A 20525-nucleotide genomic window follows, 5' to 3' on the forward strand; every position below is an offset into this window, starting at 1 on the left:
GAGCCACATATAGCACTTCAGCCACTTTGGCATCCTTCCTGGACTTAAAGAGACTGAATCCGCTGCTACTACTTGCTTAGGCAATGGTTATCCACAGTGGCTGCTTTGACTGTACTTCAGCGTAGAGCGACACTCACTCGTCCTGTTTTCCTGAAAAATCGCTTCTGCTTTTTGTTGTTTGTTTTCTTTCAAAACAGCGGATTGTCCGAAAAGCTGGTGCAGCAACTTTCCCTGCATATTCCCCCCCACCAGAATATGTCGTTGACCAACACAAAGACGGGCTTTTCTGTAAAGGACATTTTGGACCTTCCTGACACAAATGACGAAGAAGGATCTATCACCGGAGCGGAGGAAGACACAGAGGGATCGGAGACCACTTCCACGACAAAAACCACTGGAGTTTTGGTGCAAAGTCCTCTAGAAAACGTTCAAAATCTGCCTTTAAAGAACCCCTTTTATGACAGTAGTGACAATCCTTACACACGATGGCTTGCAACAACGGACAGTATTCAATATTCATGTAAGTAGAAGAATCCTTGCTGATCTAGATGATAACGACTTATTTTATAAGCTATTCGGTTACATTAAACCATAACTGATGACATGCAGCTTCCAGATCCAGCCCAGCGATGCCCTTGGGTGGCTTTCAGTGTTAAAATTTATGCACCGTGCACTGCTCGATTGTGGCGTTTGCAGCTCAACAAATGCGCTCAGTGTTTAGACTCCTGCACTTTGCATTGTAAGAATTCGATCGATTAAGCACCGTGGAAAAACAAGGGGGCTGTCAGTTACTCAGAGTATAATCATGGTGTGAAATATAAGCCTGCATTCTGTGGGGATTTACAAGCACACAATGCACCTTTTAATGCTTCACTGATTCGCCCTGCTCGTGTAGAACTGGGCTGAGGAATTGTTCTGTTTTTCAGTTTTCCACGCGTCCTAAATAGTTGAAATTAGCCACAGGTCTTGGGCTTGTATTCTTCAGTTAGGCTTCTGTATTAAAGATGTTGTAAGAGTCGTTAAATCCCGAGAAATTGAACATAATATCGCTTTAAAGCGAGGTTATTCGAATTAAGCAGTAATGGTGGCGCATCCTAAACTTTCCATGGAGATTATGTGTTTGTGATAAATGTCTCTAAGAACTTTACAACATAACATTTTGACAGTGTTTCTCCCGTTTCTTGCCGCAGTGCACGGTCTATCCGCCAGCTCTCAGGACTCCGCCAAGTCCCCGGAGCCTTCTGCGGACGACGAATCGCCGGACAACGACAAGGAAACTTCCAGCAGCGGCGGGAGCGACTCTGGCAAGAAGCGGAAAAGGAGGGTGTTGTTTTCCAAGGCACAGACCTATGAGCTGGAGCGCCGCTTCAGACAGCAGAGGTACCTGTCCGCCCCGGAGAGGGAGCACCTGGCCAGCTTGATCCGCCTCACCCCGACCCAAGTGAAGATCTGGTTCCAGAACCACCGGTATAAGATGAAGAGAGCCCGGGCCGAGAAAGGTATGGAAGTGACCCATCTCCCTTCTCCCAGGCGGGTGGCCGTGCCCGTCTTAGTCAGGGATGGAAAGCCTTGTCACACTCTTAAAGCTCAGGACTTGGCGGCCACTTTTCAGGCCGGGATCCCCTTTTCGGCATATAGTGCCCAGTCACTCCAACACATGCAGTATAACGCGCAGTACAGCGCCGCGGCCACGCCACAATTCCCCACAGCACATCACTTGGTGCAAACGCAACAGTGGACTTGGTGAGAGAAATTATAGAGACTTGGCTTGGAGGCGCGGTAGGGAGTTTCACCACAAAGCAAAGAAAAAATAAAACACACAAACAAAAGACTTTTCATTTTTGCAGCTTGACTCATATATATACTACCATTTTTATTCGGGGCTCATGTGTGCGCCGTGTTTACATGTTTTCGTTAAGAGAACTGGGTCCAAACCTCTCCCATATAGATTTTATTAAGAATGTCAATGCTCTTCTTGTGATTTTTTATTTTTTATTTTATTTTTTTGTAAGTATGTTGTGTGTTGGTTGTAGAGATGTTTCCTCTTTTTTTTTCTTTGTCCCTTCGTGTTATTATCAGCACGTACGAACCACTTTATAATTATAGAAATTTTAATTTCTTGCTTCTTTTATGGACCGAAAAAAATATTTATGGCCATGAATAAACACTGGCAAGTTTTCAGCTTTTTCCCTTTGGTTTTTATTTCTTGTAAATAATTTTGTGGCAGGTGTTTGCAACGCAGAGCAGTTGCGGGAGTGTGGCGATGAAGAGGGTTGTGTAGCCTACATTTCTGAATCTTTTAATTAAAAAAATAAAATAAGGGGACTGCCGTGTAAATAAAAACTGTAGCCTCGCGGCGACGGTAAAATAACCGATTTTGTTTTTTTAAATAAAAAAAAACATCATTTAAATAAAATGCGTTGTTTCTGACACCAGGGTTTGGTTTATAGCCGCCACTGTGAAAATTCTATTTTATTTTAAAAGACACCGGTAAACGTGATGATAAAAGGCGATGATGAAAACACTTTATTGTGGCACAGAATGGAAGTGAGCACGGGAACGAAAAAAAAATCTCCAGCGCACTTCAGTTCTTTCTCTTTCAGGCAAATTTAATCCCGAAAATATTTTTTCTCAATCCGAACACCTCGCTAATAAAGAGCCGAAAGTCACTTGTGAAATGGGACTAAAATCCACTCACTTACTATAAGTGGGCTTCTCAACATAAGAAGCTTTTGAGTGAAAAGCTCTCCTTTTTGTCAGCATCCCCAACCACCCCCGGCCTTGGTTGTAAAGTGGTAGACTGCGAGGAAAAACATCGTTTAATGCAATAAATGTTTTGTTATCTTGTTAAGCGCTAAACTGCAAACAGAGCAGGACGGATCAATGACTCACCAGCCTTCTTTGTTTAATCACGGCAGCGTTCAGCTAAAATTCGCGTGGCTTACAGAGGCTTGAAGGGACTAATAAAGACATTTTTTACACGATCATATAACATGTTGGCAATCATAGCCCGCATTACAATATACTTTACGCTATTAGGCGTTCTTTACCGTGGGACCAAAACGAGCACAAATGGCTCCCCAGTGATCCGCAGAGCGCATTGCGGATTATCAGACTCCAGTCAATATCTTGAGTAAATATGATAACCTAGTTGAAAAAAATCTATGCATTTTGTTTGTCCCGGGCCAAAAAATCTCACAGCAGATGTTAGAGTCGCCCCTATCATCACCGAACAAACAGCTAAATTGGGCAGATTTGCTAATTATTTACAGAATTGAGTCTCAGGGGGCTACTGCTTTTGTGGATGACACAGACTCAATTTGTCGCTGACAGAAAGGTTTTGTGTTTCGAGCTTCCAGGTCAAATAAATCAAACTTTATTTTTTTATTTCTTTGTCTTAAAACCCCCAGAAACGTGTGTGTGCGTGTGTTAAATAAGCAGACGCAGTTATTATAGAAACCCGCCACATGCGAAGAGAAAAATGACGTGAGTACCAGTGCGTGTTATGAGAATTATAAAGAGAACCGATAAGAGTCGATGATAAATGATTGCCTGTCTGTGATTGGATTTTAGTGAACTCTGACTGGTTTCTTTCAAATCAAACTCAAACTGAACAAGTCCCGGAACAATAACGCAATTTAAAAACTCATAAGTGAAAGAATGACGCTGACATTTGTGTCAGTTTTTGTCCAACAGAGAAGGCAGCTCTGCGACTCTATCACTGCGCAACGCAAGTGCACGAGGCAATAAAAAAATTAAAAAATAAAAAACAAAAGCCCAGGCCTGGTTTCTGTGGATGTTAGAGGCGTGCATGCTAACGAGCAGCAGGAGTGGAGATGCAGACAGTGTAGATAGACAGAGTTTCTTGGTGCTGTTCAGAGTCAGGGAGATGTATCCTTGGGCTTTTTGTCCTGCCTGTCACTTGGTGCCATTGTGATCCTTGCTGCACACGTTGTGTCCCATATGGGCAGCTGGGCTCGGAAAAGGAGAAAAGAATCTCTTACAAGCCCCAAATTGTATCAAGCTTTCAAATAAAGCATTGTTGTCTCTCAAAGAAAAACGAATTAAAAATTCGTGCTATATCTATTCTGGTCAAAAAAGAAGCCCCATTCACACATAACAGGGAGTCCTTCTTCCTTGATAGAGCTATGCCAACAACAGCCTTCTCATTTCTCTTTTCCCTCTATCCTCCCATTCTCCAACGTGAAAGGCCGATTATTGTCTGTCCAAAAAAGTGGCTCGTCAAGGCGCAAAAACTATTTTTAATTCTAGACAGTGTTCTTCCTTGTTTGCTGTGCGTGGGCCTGTTTCTAAAATGAACACATGGAAAAATATTTGACACTGTTTGGCCCCCGTCCTTTTTTAAGGACTTCCGTATCGAGCGTAAACTTGATCTACTATTAATTAACAATTTACGGTTAGATTTCACAGCAGCTCTCCTGACTTTAAAGCCAGTGCCGCGCTGCTGTGCGATATACGGATGTAGAACAAATAATACACCTGACTAATAATTAAATGCTGAAGCTGCCATTTGCACTTTTATTTTGCTGTGATCTCTGGAAAATGCAGATGTTTTTCCGTGAGGACAAAAACTGGGTTTGTTGGCAGGTGTGTTGTGGACTTTTGCGCATGAAAGACCGGAACTGATCCCATTCAAGTGGTTTCTTTATTCATAAATTGCCTTTACATTTTCATATTTAACAATATGATATTTAACACTTTTTCGGAACCATACAAATCTGCTTTCAGAAATTATGCTCACTTGCAAATATAAAGTGATTTAAACCAGCTGGAAGCTCCCTGCGCGTTCAGTCAGGCTCTGTCGTGTTTTCCACAAAACTGAAGTAAAACCTCAATAGTGTCTTCGTGGAAGCCTTTACGATAAACTTTTATGACGAACAGCATTCTCTTTGCACCCCCGTATTGCCATTAACGCACCAGAAAATTACACTACACCTCTATCCGCTCAGCAACAGGGTCAGATTTATCGGAAATTGCTTTTGGCTGCTTGAAGGGATAAAGCAGTACGATATTAAAACAAGCATCTTGGCGTGCAGCATAGTTCAACCTGCGTGGATAACTCTATTATATACCTTGGAATACAATACTTGAGGAAATATGCACTTGGGACACCGTGAATCTTCGTCATCCTGCCCATTTGAACCTCGACATGAATCATTTTTCTATCACGCACATCGCCAAATAAACGAGGATTTCAAAGCTATAATAAGCGGTGCTTTTCATTTAAAGGAAGCGATCTGGGTTTTATTGCCTTAAAGGAGATCCAGATTAGATTCGCCACAGTGCCGATATTAAAGAGAAAGGCGAGTGATGGAGGGAGGGGGAGGGGGAGACGGAGAAGAAAAAACGTTGCGCCAGGTTGCCACAAGATGGAAGCAGAGGTCTTCAGTTGGCGCCATGCAGCTCTTACCTGCAAATGTCGCCTTACTGCATCTAATTCCATCGCTACAAATTACTGCAGCTAAATCATATTCCAACTGCTGAAATAATGCGCCTTTTTTTCTCTTTAATGAACCAGCAAACTTGACTGTCTTTTAAGTGCATGATTGCGGTTTATGACATTGTTATGGATCTTGAGAGCATAATCATATCGCTCTTCAAAACAAACTAGGCTCGACGTAAACAGTCCACGGGCAATTAGCACAGTTTCCATTTCACAGTCAGAGAGAGGGAACTGGCGGAGAAATAGTCTGCGTGTCTCCACGGTGTGGCGCAATTGGATAGGGGGAGAAACGGGGTGCAGCAGCTCGCAGATTAATTCACTCCAGTGAAAGTGAACAATGGGGGTGAAGTAAGGTTTACCAAAGAAAGTCTGAATCAATCATCGCCTTTTACAACAAAGAAGGCTGTGAGTCATAGCTGGTCACGCGTGTGAAAATCTAAATCTACACCGCTGCTACGTTTTGTGCCAGAAACGCAAAGGAGAGGTGTGTGTTTTTGTTTTTTTAAAAATAAAATCAAACAAAATAATAACTAATAATCTACTTGGAGCATCAAATAAACTCAGAGAGGGCTGGATCTGTTTCCTTACGATCAAAGGAAAATAATGAAAATTAAGCATCATATTTGGTATCAAGAATCAAATCGTTTGCATTTTGGGTTTTTACATGTGCATCACGTCCTGCAGTCACATAGACTTACTTTCCAAGCTGCAAAATGCCTGAACACATCCCTCCATGTAGAGAACTATGCAAAGCACTGCAAAATGGGTCAAATGACGTCAAAGTAAAAGCTACCATCTTTATGCACCTGCTCAGTTCAGCGTCAGTGAGCTTGCAACTGTAGGGGGCCTCATTGGGTTAGAAACGTTTCGCAGCAGGGGGTGCGGAGATGCTGAACACGGTGAAGGAGGGTTGAGGGGAGAGGAGATAAATTCTTAATCTGCTTGCATTGTGACCAGTTTTGACTTTGGAATAAAAACAGCGGTTTGAAACAAACACACACAGCGCTGAGAGCAGAAACATATCAAGACATCAACACTGGGGCTTCTTCTGTTTGCTGTTTTGGTGTCAGCCGGTGGGCATGTGAAAGTAACACGGTCATATTCGAATCCACGAGCTGCATTCAAATTGGTGCTGTGTGTATTAGTGTAGGCGGCAGGCTGCTGTGTGAAGCAGACAAAGCCCACATGACACATACACAAGTTGACTCAGCGAGCGTCTGCAGAGTACTGTTCACATCAGCAGCCCATCTGCGTGAGAAGAGTCTGGAGAGGTGCGAGCTGCCTAACACAAACACCAGCATCTATGACTTACACAAGGAAGAAACCGGAGAGCTGAAGTTTTCTGTGGAGCTCAAAGGGGAATCCTTCCATCGTCTCCGAACAGCTCCAGCTTCTGTCACACTGTGTTTATCTATAAGATTAAATAAAACAGGATTGTCTTTGTCCACTTCAATTTGAACTGTACCCATTTAACAGTCAAGAGTAGTGCTTTTCTATGATACACTAAAAGCAAGTATACGCCTGCAGCGCTCTGTAACAAATCTATTTGATTCACAGCCGATGATAAGCTAAATTCATAAAAGGCTTGTCATTGTTCTCACTGAATGAAGTCACTATTTGTAGATGACTTATCTAATGTGTCTAATTAAAGGAATAATTGTGAAAAAGCATTTTAAGTTGCGCACAGTTTATTTTCTGGTATGAAAGATTTCTTGATGTTAAATTGGCACTCGTGTTTGAACTCCATTATTGGGGGAATATATACTAAATATGAACACAGCTTGTGTTATTGCAATGACAAACTATATGCTTCTACCGTGAGCACATTAGGAGGGGTGTAACATATACTTACCATTACTTGTTTAGCTCATTAGCATGTACACGTAAACATCATGGCATCCATTGGTTTAACAAGTGGACACCAGCTCTCCATGCAGCTTCTTACTCTGCAGCGCTTTGACTTGTTATTGCTTCTCCTTTCTTCCCCCCTGACTGCAGTTCTGTTGCACTATAAAATCTATTCGCTTGAGTTTCGTCATCCATGTAAGCCCACGGTCACAACCTTCACTTTACTTCTATAACAGGGGTTTTTTTTTTTTGGTGCTTTTTTCTTTCATATTTGTCTGCATTAGAGGTATGAAATGCCAAGACAGGAAATGTAAACACAGTGACGTTATTCGGAAATTTAATGATTTTAAGGAAAATCCAGTCATTGGATACGATCTCTAAGTAAACACTGCAAGACATCCGCATGTATTCAGTTTTCATTCTTGCCTCCACACGCAAGAGAAAACACGCCACGGTGTTTTGCCGTGGGAGACGCTGATCGCGCAGTTCTTTAAAAGTGGCAGGTCTGAGTTTAAAGTGCTGCAGATGACCAGCAGCCAGCTCAGAGTCATCTCACGGAAAAGGGGGGGGGGGGGGGGGGGGGGGCGTCAAGGTTCTTGACTTTGCTGAATGTTGAGATTAAGAAAACAGCAAAGAGATGAGGAGAGTGACAGGGTGAGTAGAGTGCTCAGAGACTAAAGTTTGGATTTTTCTTCTCAAATAATTTACTCAATCTAATCTACTCCACGAACCGATGTAAAATCCTATAATGTGTATGATGAATTAAATAAAGGACTGCAAAAAAAAAATCACGTTGTTTTGTTAATTTTTGGTATTTTCTGACGAGTGTGCTTAGGATCATAATGAAATGATGATAAGTGGGATACAAATTTAATTTACCTACCACGACATGGGTATGAAACGCAGATAGTGTATGTCATAATTTTTCTTAAAATGTTCCAAAGTATGAATCATTAAGTCATACTGTAGCAGCCAATGCCTCTGCTTCCATGAGAGAGAATTACAAAAAAAAAAAAAAAAGGTTGTTGAGTGCCATTAACAACTAAATGTGTCTCAAGCAGCAATGTTTAATTGCTTCTCCAGCCCTCACTGATGGGCAAGCTCTGATGCATTACTGAAAAAATAGATATAAAATCATTCATCCATCATTTTTAGCTGGTGTAAAGTGTAAGGGCAAAGGTCAGGGAATACGGTGATTATTAGTTTTATACAATGACCTGCGAGATCAACTGAGATTCTTGAGCCTGCCATTTTAAATATGTAGTCACACCACCTTATTCTAATGGAAAAGATGTTTAACAGTCAAGCGCTGGAGCAAATATTTCTTCATCTTTTATCAACTTAACTTTTTAAATCGACCTAGTAGCTCTGATGCTGTGGTATTAATGCACTGTACAAGTGAAGGGGCGTTAAGCCCTTTGCAGAAGAAGCAGGAAAAGTAGATGATTCAAATTTCAGTGTCTATAGTATGAGTGGACTGTTCATGCACCCCTTTGGTTTGCCAACAGTGTCTTTTTTTTTCTTTCTTTTCTTTTCTTTTCTTAAAAAAAAAAACAAAACAAAAAAAAACAAGACTTAATTTCACACCAGGTGACTTTTTCTACACATTATATCCAAATGATCCAGAGTCCTTAATTTGTAAATTAAGGCAACATCATTCACAGTCTGTGTACCTGTGCAATGCCTGTGGGACAATGCAAATATGACACATTACCTTTTTGTTTCAGATATGCTGTAATTAATGATTAATTAGATGAGCTGATCTACATGCCCAAATAAATATGCAATAAAAATACGATAAAGATAGGCACTCTTATTTGGACTTGAAACCGTTTCATAGCACCTGCAGGTAAATTTCAACCCACGGTGAATGATAATGTTCAGAGCCGACTAAGCTCAAAGTCGACTCTCTCTTGCATCTCTGAGTTCTATTAAAAGTTGTGCTGCTGTGTTATGATATGCAAATCACCATATGGTCTTATTTCCCTTTGTCTTCTCTTTCTCAATGTTCCACCTCAGGACTTGAATTGTCTTGTATAAAACCCACAGTCCGCTGCAGTCAGGTGGGCTGGATGGGGGACAGCGCCAACAATCAGGTTCCCAGAGTTGAGTGTTTATGCCTTTCACTTAATGGATTGTCTCACCTTCTTCAGAGGATGAACATGAGGTGCTTGAGATGCCAGCACTGCAAATGGATCCTGGGCCTTTGAGGCTGATAACGACTGGCCGTCATCTGTTTCAGACATGCTTCAATCAGCAGGCGTGATGATCAAAGAGCAGCAATGTAGCAGCAGTGTTTTACCAATTCAAATCATCTAATTAACTTCCTGTTTAAAGAGGATGTAAAATATGTGTAGCAGGATGTGCCTATCATGTGTTTGTGCACTTGTGCTCTGTGGTGAATTTTTAATGTGTTTCATGGCTCTCTGCAATAGATGGAAAATAAAAGTTTCTCTATGATATTTCCTTTTGCACTGCCTGACTTCATTATACAACGTATCACATCGCGTGCTCTTTGAAATGTATGAGTATGAAGCAATAACCTTCAACGTATTCATCTGTTGTAGTCATTAATGCATAGATCGTCCTACCAAACAGCATGGGTGCCACAAACATCACAAGCATGGCCACAAACTGCTGAAGAACTCTAACACTAGCATGGTGATACAGAAAAATCCCTCTATACAAGCTCATCAAATATGTAATCATTTACATCTCGGGGGACAAATTCATTATTATGAATTTGCATTTTTTTTATTTATGCATAAAACTCTTTTTTAACTCGTAATGTGGTCCAAATCCAACTGCAAAAGTTTAATTTGTTTGATTTTTTTGTTTTGTTTTCGGCTCCATTCATGCTCCACGTTTCTAAACGACATCAGCACCCTCAACCCTGCAGGTTCCTCAGATCCTCTGCAGTCCATTGTCCTTTTTCCTTTACTCAGAGGAAAAGAAAAGAGGCAGCTACATTTAACTTTCAGGTCGTCAAGTGTTCCATTTCTTTTTGAAACCAACACTGTACATATGAAATGTTATTTATTATGTATTTGTATCTGTTCTTCCCATCAAAGTTTGCTTTAAATGTGAACTGTACAGACAATTACCCAAAATTTATTTAAATAAATGTTATTATTGCATTTGCTTTGCTATTTGAATTTTATTGGTTTTACTAAATGACAAACTTGTACCTCATTTGTGCATCATTCATATTGATTCAGAAGAAAAAAATGACCAAATATCTGATATCATGCAGCACAACAGTACATCACATACTGCATATCTGTAAACAATATATTTATGTATCTATATATTTTACTAATTTTATGTTTGTATATGTTGTATTTCATTTCATGGGGAAATAGCATCCTGTTTTGCAGTGCACACAGAGAGAAAGAGAGAGACAGGCTATTGTGTAGACTGTTATATAACTGAAGCAGTGGGATGTGTTCAGGGTAAAACTTTAAGGAAGGCTGTACGTTCAGTTTAACACACTTTGTAAATGCTTCAGTTACAAGAGTTAATAGTTTCACAGATAGTGTTACTGTTAGTGTTCAAGTGCTTAGAAAAGTAAATAATAATCTATTTCTGGTGCTAACGCATTATTTTTGCCTTATATTGGCAAAAATCTTATGTATAAAGTGTATAAAATCTCCACTAATAAATGAAAGGCACAGTCCCAGTGCTGATTTCTGTGCCTTCTACAGAAGCAGAGTTCTGGTTCGTGATGACAACTCTTATGTTTATTAATCTTCAGTTATCTGAGATGCAAAAAAGTTTAAAACAAACAGAGGTTTAATACTTTAGTGTAATTTGATTGGATGAAGAATATGAAGAATAGTGGTAAATGTGGCAAAAGGATGAACTGAAGGACACATGAAGCGCACGCATGGAAAAGGTGAAAACATCAAAGCACATTTATTTTATTGTAAGGTGCACACAGTGAGTCAGAAACACTTAAGAAACAATGTAACCACGCCCTCAGCATTTTAGACTGAGGTACTCTTGAGCAAGACAAGCACAGAACTCTGAGGCATGATCTGTTAGCTCTCGATTATCATCCAGGTAACTGCAGAAATGTTGCTGCGTGATTCTTTTTAAAGTTGTGTCTGAGTGAGTGCAGCGTTTTAATAATGTTTATTCACTTTCACTCAATTCACAAAAGCTTAGAAGAACTTTTGCATTTTTACAAAAAGGTACGTTTATTAAAAGTCCAAAATGAGATGATGTGCGTGTTGTCAAACACTTTCATCTATGAATGTGTGTCATATTATTAACCCAGCTAACTTAAACAATACTTTCATAATACGGTTTTTAAAAAGTGTATGAATTGAATCCAGCAGAGAGGTCCATTGAAGCAGGTTCTGTTTGCAGTGGTCAGTCTTACTGATCAGGTAAAAATCTCTTCTTAGTTTCTGTAACTGGGAAAAATCCACCGCCTGCAGAGCATATATGATGTTTCATCTGTGAGCAGACAGATGCCAGAAATAGTTTCTTTAACATGGTTCACTTTCCATTTGATGGTTTCTCCTGTATTATTAAATTAGCTTCACATGCAGAGCACTGAACTGCATTCAGAGACACTTTTTTAAAGAGAAAGCTTTCAAGGTCTCTTTTTGGAGCTCAGGAATGTTTGTTCATCAGTATCAGTGATGACTGGAGCAACAATTTATTGGATAACCAAAGAGACATTTTACAGTTACTTAAAAACTCAGAACTGTTTTTGGCAGTTCACTTTTTGACTTGCCATCATGACACTCATCTGTTCCTGTTTAGATTCATAATGGTGGCGACAGAGCAGCAGCGTGGGAGTTTAAGAAAGGAGTATTTGAATGCAGTCAGTAACAGCATGTGTCCTTTCTTCATGTGAGTTACTGAACTTTTTTACAGCAAGAAGGCCTGATGTATTTTTATAGCAATAATGCCGATGCAGCGACTCCACATGCAGACTGAGGCTCTTGTTTACCTCAAAATATGAAATACTGAGAATCCATTTTACTTCCAATTTATTTGCAGATCAGAAAGCTGACATATTACAAGTCTTCACATTCCTTGGGATTATTTAAAAAGGCATATTAAACATATATAATCTCATTCCATCATTAAATATGTTGCTGACAAGATGTTAGTAACATAATAGTAATTTAAAAATTAGTTTTACTCCTAATGGCCATGTGTAATATATCTAGGCCTGCTTTTAAACAAGTGGTCACATCCATGTAATTTACATGCAGTGTTCTGCATTTCTGCAGTGTAGTGAACGTCAATAAATCAAGTAAAAGCTGTGAGAGGTGAGCTGTGGCGGGCGGCTGAAGGGTGTTTTGTGTGTTTTCCTGTCGAGTGAGCAGCAGCAGTAGTCATCCGAGCTGAGGAATCTTTTTATGACTCCTGCACTCATGGCTGGAGGGAAGAGAGAGGACGAACCGTCTGCAGCGTTTTAGCACACAATTTCCTGATGGTTTCAGAGAAGAGGCCAGCCAAGCATTTCAAGTGGCGGAGCAGCGAGAGGGCAGTATTGCAGAGGAGAGCAGGTAGTGTAATGATCAGGTAGACAAGATGACATCGAGCGTCCTCAGAGACGGTCAGACACACTGAGTTCACATCCTTCCAGGCAAAAAGAACCACTGAAACAGGACGAGACAAAACCAACAAACAAGAGAGCCATTAACCACGAGAAGACTTGTTATTACTGTACAGCAGCACAAAGTCAGCGCAGTCTCTGTGCAACACATACAGGAGCACAAACACCGAATACACATGAACTGTTGGCAATAATAAACTGGTATTTGCAGCATGTGTGTAATAGCATGCATTTCTGAGTAGTCACCAACAAAATGGACAAACAACTTCACAATAAAATAAACCATCTTTACGAAGTGCACATGTGCACAACTCATAAAATAGTTATTGCAATCTCTGTCTGCATCTCCTGGGATGAGATCTGATAATAAATGCCAAAGCATAATAATATCTGCACATGTATGTGACTATTAGTTTCTGATGAATTATTTTAGAGTTGTTTTTTGAACTGCATCTCAATAAATCACAGTTTATGGTGCAAATTCTTGCAGGGTTTATATTGTGTGGCGAGCCTCGTTTCACAGTTTGTGATGATCTGCTGTTGATTTATAAAAATCTGCCAGACGTAACAGGTAATTTAACAACTTCTAAATGATTCTCATGCATTGACAACATGATTAAATCCAGTGGAGTATAAACAGTTTTTTCATCACTAACTTCAGCTCTAAACAAACTGTCCAAACTTTAATGAATCGACTAAGGAAAAAGTGTCAAAGGTGCACTTTGACTCACAGGTATGTAGATTTTTAAAAGCTGTATTATTATTTTATATTACACTTCTCATTAAACATGTTTAATTTAAAAATAAATGTTATTCACAGAATAAGGCTGATTTTAAAAGTGTCAATACTCGAACACTCTTTGGTCATTTTCTGCGTTTTAATATCTTTTAAGCAACCAGCCGAGTTTGCTACAGATCACAGCCTGACACAGTGCTGAGATAATAAACCAGCATCTTAATCTGAATCTGAATTTGAATCAACTGAAGTGGCAGTTGGCTGTTTGGTTAAATAAAAACTGTCCTTAACATGTGGACAATCTGACATTTTCTTTCTGTAGTTCCTCAGAAGAGCACTAAAGAATTATAGAGAGACTGAACTGTTGCATGTTGTTGTTATGCATGTTGTTGTTATAGACGGGTGTATTTTGGCCTGAATTTGATCGTTTTGCACAGGTTTTACTCTCTTGCTATGATTCAAGCTGAAACCCATGTCACACTTTTTACATTTATCTCAGAGGTACTTTTTATAGTAACATTCCTCTGGTTTCTTTAAAGTTTCTTTAAAGTTAACTTCCTCCTTCTAAAATAACTGCCTGGTAATTGGTAGAGCACTCCTTGATTCACTTGATTTGCTGCACAAAGTCAATATGGGAAAATATCAACCATTCTAATAGACACACAACACACAAAATGTGTAATGATATAACAGATGTACTGCGTGAATAATGGTTTAAGACATTAAAAAAAGGATAATCCATTTATAAATAATCCGTTTTTTTGTAAACGAGGCAGGACAGAAAATGACTGGTTATTTATTCAAAAAGCTACTTACTATGAATAAATATTTTTAAGGGGAATAAGGATATTGTTTTTTCTTTTGGACAAATTCAAACCACACAAAGCAAAATTTAAATGAAATAAACCCGTAAAAATAGATTTTATTTCCAAAAACAAAAATTTATTCTTTGTAAAGAATAAATTTCTGAAAGTGTGCTGGATACAGATACATGCACTGCAACTGTACATTTGTAGTAGTGTAAAAGTATATAGTAGTATATTCCTTATTTGTATATGTTATATATAATTTGTTATTTATTTTTCTATAAGATACAAATAGCTATGTTTTTATTTATTTTTTACGATGCCATTTTTAAAAAAATAAATTCTGCATACAGTCTTCTACCTTTTCAGGATTACAGCTACCTGGCATTCCCATCCAGCATACAGCGTTTTATTCAGACAGTGCTCAGTAAAAAACGAATAGAAATTAGAGTTTTAATCCTTTGACACTTTGCAGGAAAACTGGACTTTGACTTCATATTTTAAATTGCAGCACATGGTGCATTCTTGTAACTGTCAGGATCAATACATTCACAATTTGAAGTAGTTTTGCGATGTGTTTATGTGGATTCATCTAAATAATGGTAGGCTGTCAGGTGGCCTACTGGATAAAAGCATCCCAAAGTGGGGACAAACAGACAGGTAAAAATGCCACATTGATATGCAGCTTCTGCTCACATTTCCATTGTTGAGTTGTGAGGCCATTTAAAAAGTTTCCGTCTCCACGTTCAGCTCTCAAAGTGTTTTCAAACTTTTGATTAGAAGATACATCTCTTGACTGTTAATGTGAAAATAAGCCGAATAAATGAATTCCTGGCATAAATGGACATCAGGAAACACTTGATGCAAATTGCAGCTATTTGCATGCATTTCAGGTGCAAAACCATGTTTGATCATTATTATTATTATTATTATTATTTATTTTACGGCACTTTTTTTATTCAGAGGTAAAATATATTTATATATCTAACTTTATACTGTTTCTACATTAACAAAGCTTTCTTTGGGGGGGGGGGGGGGGGGGAGAAGAAGTGCACTTAAATGTTTGAACAATGTTTTGAAGCTTCTTCCAAAATCCAAAAATTATCTAAATTATTTTATTATTTTAACTTTATGCAGCCTGTAATGACTAAAGCAGACATGATTGTAAATCTGAACAGCCTCTTGATTTATTAAGAACAAAAAAAATGCAAATTTGGCTCAAGAAAATGAAAACGGAAAAGAAAAGTCAAAGCAGAACATTGCAAACACTTACATGTCACTGGAAAATGCCAAAAGTCCAAAAAATTATCTTCTACCTTATAATTCTAAGAATCCTCAGTACTTGAACTATGTCTAAATATTGTTATGTAAAACAAGTAAAACGGGGATCCACTTCAAATTAAACTACAAAATTACATTTCAGGACATCAAACAGATTTCATCTTATCACAATAATTGAATGCAAGGGCAACCAGATACAGGAGAAGGACTGGCAGATCCATTTTGCCATATGAGTAACTGGGTGACAAATCCAGAGTGAGCCACGGTTGAGTCACAACTATACTCTCTAACAGCTTTGTTTACCTGCCCTTACTGCTGCCACAATTAATGCAGCAGAGAAGTGGACGAACCAGGTACCCTTGGAACCAAGCACCCAGTCCAAGTACACTATCTGCTTTGTTCTGCCATGCATTTGGTAGTCTGCACTGATCTGCTGCTGTGGTTTTTAATTGTTGCTACAAAAGAGAGCAGCTATGCTAAAATATCGCCACTCAAAACAGTGCAGAGGACAGTGGCACTCACAGAACTCGGAGGACCTAAAATTTCAGGGAGCTAAATCAGTTTCAAACATGGAAGGGCACAATTTGTTGTCTCTTTTTCCTTTGTTGTTGTTGTTATTGTTGTTTTGTTTTTCAAATCTCAAATAAAGTGACTGGTCATAGTTACAGATACAGGATTTATTAAGTCATGTGTGTATAAATTATATGCATAAAAATATGATCTATAAAGTTAATCTCACCAGTCATTCTTTAAAACTCATCATGACATGATTAATGGATCACTGACAGCCTGTCCACGCTTTGCAGTGCCACTGTAGCTTAACGAACCTTAATTAATGTTGTTATATGCCTTGCTAGTCTTCAGCTTCAGTTTGAAACATGGAATCACAATCACTTGTTGTCATAAATGTGTACTACAAGGTACAATTTTTATACTACTTTTAATTTCCTATCTGATTAGTTTAGCATATGGTTCAATAATTAAAAAAATTGTGCCAACTGATGTGAATAGAATAGAATAGAATTCAACTTTATTGTCATTGCACATGCACAGGTACAGGGCAACGAAATGGTGTACTCAACACATCTTTGACTTAACTTTCCACTCACATTGATGATTTTATTACATTGATGTGATATTAGAAGAGTTTAACATTTTTGTAAAAAAGCAGAAAGAAACTGTTTGGGTTTTTTTGTTTGGGGGGGGGGGGGGGGTTCTATGGCATGGAAATTAAAAGAATATGTCCTCTTTCAGGCAACATAGAAAAGAATTTAACACAATTCAGTATCTTAATTTGCTTCCAAAAACAAGAAGGAACATTCAGTTTTCTACCACCAGCATAGCTACATATCCCACATGCTGTTATCCCCCAGCTGCAGCACATAATCCAGTCTGATTGGCCTTTACTGCAACTTTATCAACTTAACGAAAAGCTGTATTGTAATACTTTAAGAATAACTTCTAAACGTTAATCCTATTACAGTATGTTAAATTCTTCTTTCCTCCATTTTCCACAGCTGTCAGATTATGGTCAGTGCCCATTAAAGCCCATATTCTGTTTTTGGCACCCTATTAGCATCATTTCGTCCATCAAGCGACATTAATTGTGAATGAATGCAAACTCCTGCAGAAGAATACGGTCTTCAAGAGGTCTGTCACATACTTTCTCCACTTGGGAGGACCTTTAACCTACTTAGCTGAGGAACCGGACCGTTTCAAGTAGTGCAGCTGAAAGATATGCACCTGCCCGCTTTTTACTCTCACACTGCTCTGCGATTTAAGAGGAGAGAAAGTATTTGATCTAAATGGTACTACACTGACTGCAGGTGTGGAATTTCCTCCACAAATCTCAGCAAAAATTCACCCTCTGGGCCGGGCAGTATAGAGATGCGCTTTACATGAAGAAAAACTGATTAGAGTTGTTGTAAGACTGGTGCGTTTAATACCAGTATTTGTGTTTATTTTGCGCCATGCTCTAATATACGAGCCTTTTTTATTCCATGCGCACGAATGTCCAAATACAAATATCAGTAATCTGGAAGAAAAGCTGTACATAAGATCCCCTACCTCCCTCCAGTATCCTTCAATTTACAGATGTAATAAATATCGTGGTGGGTGTTGTTTGACTGTTAAAGAATACTTGCTGCTTTCTTCTTTTTCTTTTCGTTGACAAACCCTGACATGAATTTATAAATCCCTGGCTTCTTTTCCGTTAGAATATGTTTGAACTTAAATTTAAAAATAAGGATCCCAGTCTACAAGGTTCGGTGTGTATTTTCAGGTTTTCCTTCTTCTCCTTCTTCTTCTTTGTAAACTCGCCACACCAAAATGCGTCGTTTTGCAAATCCACCTTTTTCTTAACATACCCAAGAAGCTGTTTTCTTTTAACTAGAGGCCGGTGTACTCACAACGAAATCTAAACGAAAACACTAGAAATCTAAGGAAGATGTCCCAGACAATCGAAAGAGAGATTCACGGTTCGCGCGTAAATTACGCACAGAAAAATTTACCCAGATAAATGATTCCCGTAGCTTAGATAACATTACAATAACGGCACACGTTTGTTTCCACTTTTCAAAAATCATCCAAACAAAGAAGAAGATGAGAAGTAAGAGAAACTGGAAACCACTTTTAGTGTGATTAATTTCACTCGTATTATTTTACAGATAGAAGTGGGAAATGTGAGGGGTTGTAGGAGCTGCAAGACGAAATCGTTTTCGTGTTTTCTGCACTTTGTGCTCGGCCGGTGCGTGGTTGAGGTGACAGGTCAGGACCCTGGCCCTCTAGCCATCTCTCCACATCTCTCAGGGTATTGAACTAGCATCGAAGAGATGGAGAAAAGCACTTCAGTAACCAGGCGCTTGAATCCATCTGCTGTGCTGAGCTGATGGAGGCGAAGGTATTGAGCAAAAGGCTATCTGTAGGATACAAACTACATAAATGGGTTGTTATTAGGTTCTCGTTAACAACACTTAAATGTTCCGATAAAAGCGTAGATATAGAGAGAAAAATGGTTAGAATGTTGTTATAGAAAGTCGCCGCTGTTTATCTGAACACCGCGGTTTGCGCCAGTAATCTCTATCGTTAATGAACACAATTTAAGAGATCATTTAGTCCCTGGTGGCAAGCACGCTGATGCCTATAGAATATTATGTAACATACTTCTGTTTGTCTTCAGGAATAAAGTCACAGAAGTATGTGAACTGATTTGCTCTGTGACTTAGTGAGAAAGCTTAACGTCTTCTTTAAGGAAAAATGTATTCCATAGACACTAACTAGCTTCCCATTTGGAATTTTGGGAATAAAAAAGCAGTATTCTTCGCCATAGTGCCAACAATTTATTGATTGTATTTCTTGTGATGGAAAGAATCAATGTGGGCTAATTTATATGAATAATTCCCCGATGTTTTTCAGAACGCATCGTACCCATTTGCTTGACTAAGCAGACAAGCGAAACTAAGCACGAGACAAAAATTATTGCTAAACATAGTTTGAAAAGTGGAGAATATTTTAAATCTTTTTCTCTTTGTTCGTCTTAGATTTGTGAACCAACCTTGGGTGGGCCTTCTTCACGAGTCCCGGCGCGTTCCTTTATATGGCTCCGGTTGCATTTTCCGCATCATCTCCACAGGATGTAAAAGTTAACTAGGACTGAAAACTATATAAAAATTAACTATAAGCGCCTATAAGAGTTGCATGCAGCCTACCAGCTCCACATTTTTATGGGATCCTAATGTGGAGGGTTTGTGGACCGGGTCCTGCTCTCTGACTCAGTAATCCACAAGGTTGAGAGGTTTGCCTCATTTACATAATGTTAGAGGTCTGGGCCGAGGCCTACTTTTCTTTTCTACTTGAAAAGACACCATGCTGCTGTTCCCAAAAGAGTGGAAAAGGCTCACAGACGTCTGGACAAGCATAGGTGTATTTTCAGGTAGGAAATATTACTCTAAAAAAGGCTAATTTACCCTAATTTATGTTCTAATAGAAATAGCTTTTCGGGAGATTCTTTATTTTACACAGGTTAGACCGCATTCTTTTCAAACGCCATTTTTTCTTTTCTTTTTGTCTTCAGTGTCTTTCTGACAACTCCAGCTGACTTTGGAAAAAGCACGCACTGTTTTGTTTTCCTGAAGAACAATAAAGCCCAGCCACTTCACATTAAATCCGCCGCGGAGTGCGGGCATCTGGGGGGAAAGAAAAATAAGAAATCCGGCTTCTGAAATATGCATAGGAAAAAATGAATGATTACAATCAGCCTATCAACTTAACCGGAGATTGCTGTTCTTGATATTTCTCTATAATTGATGGCTGACCATGTCACATCTTCATTTACTCAATTAGGGTAGGTAGCTACTTGCTGCCATGCCATGGCAAATTACATTAGTGGCTTCATGCAGACGAGTGGTTCCTTCCTACAATAATGAAGACAGCGACACATTTCACGTCTGGAAAATAACCTCCGAGCAGAGCACCTGTTCCCATTGTTGTCTGCAGTATTATGGTGATGATAAAGTTAAAAAAAAATTCAGAGGAAACATTATCATTTTTATGAAAACATATTTTCCAAGAGGAATTGTAGCGGCAAGTCTTTATTACTGAGTAGTTATCAGATATAGGCGTCATAAATCAGTTTAGAAATAAATGACAAATTGAGAAGTTTTTATTAACCACTGTTCGCCGTTTCTAGCGGCTCTTTTCTCATTTGACCCTCTTGTTTTGTTCCTCTTCCTCTTATTCTTCCCCTGGCGCCAGTCAGTTTGCTCAGAGATTACAATGTCAGGTCAAGACTGCAAAGTGTCGTTAATGCATGTT

The 20525-nt window shown here is 39.0% G+C and overlaps 1 protein-coding gene across 3 annotated transcripts in view; it reads left to right on the forward strand.

The window, feature by feature from the left end:
- The window catches only part of nkx2.2a (NK2 homeobox 2a), a 10490-nt gene extending 90 nt beyond the window's left edge, over positions 1–10400 (forward strand). The window contains exons 1-3 of one of the 3 annotated variants that reach the window (XM_026152896.1): positions 187–520; positions 1167–1499; positions 9332–10400. In XM_026152896.1, the coding sequence (XP_026008681.1) occupies positions 256–520; positions 1167–1499; positions 9332–9522 (789 nt within the window). In that variant the 5' untranslated portion in view covers positions 187–255 and the 3' untranslated portion in view covers positions 9523–10400. Of the gene's footprint in view, positions 1–76; positions 521–1166; positions 2180–9331 lie in introns of those variants that run through there. The other 2 variants (XM_026152898.1, XM_026152897.1) reach the window with 2 other exon arrangements.
- The last annotated feature ends 10125 nt before the right edge of the window (positions 10401–20525 follow it).

This window comes from Astatotilapia calliptera, chromosome 19 (genome assembly GCF_900246225.1).
Source record: "Astatotilapia calliptera chromosome 19, fAstCal1.2, whole genome shotgun sequence".
Taxonomy (NCBI): domain Eukaryota; kingdom Metazoa; phylum Chordata; class Actinopteri; order Cichliformes; family Cichlidae; genus Astatotilapia; species Astatotilapia calliptera.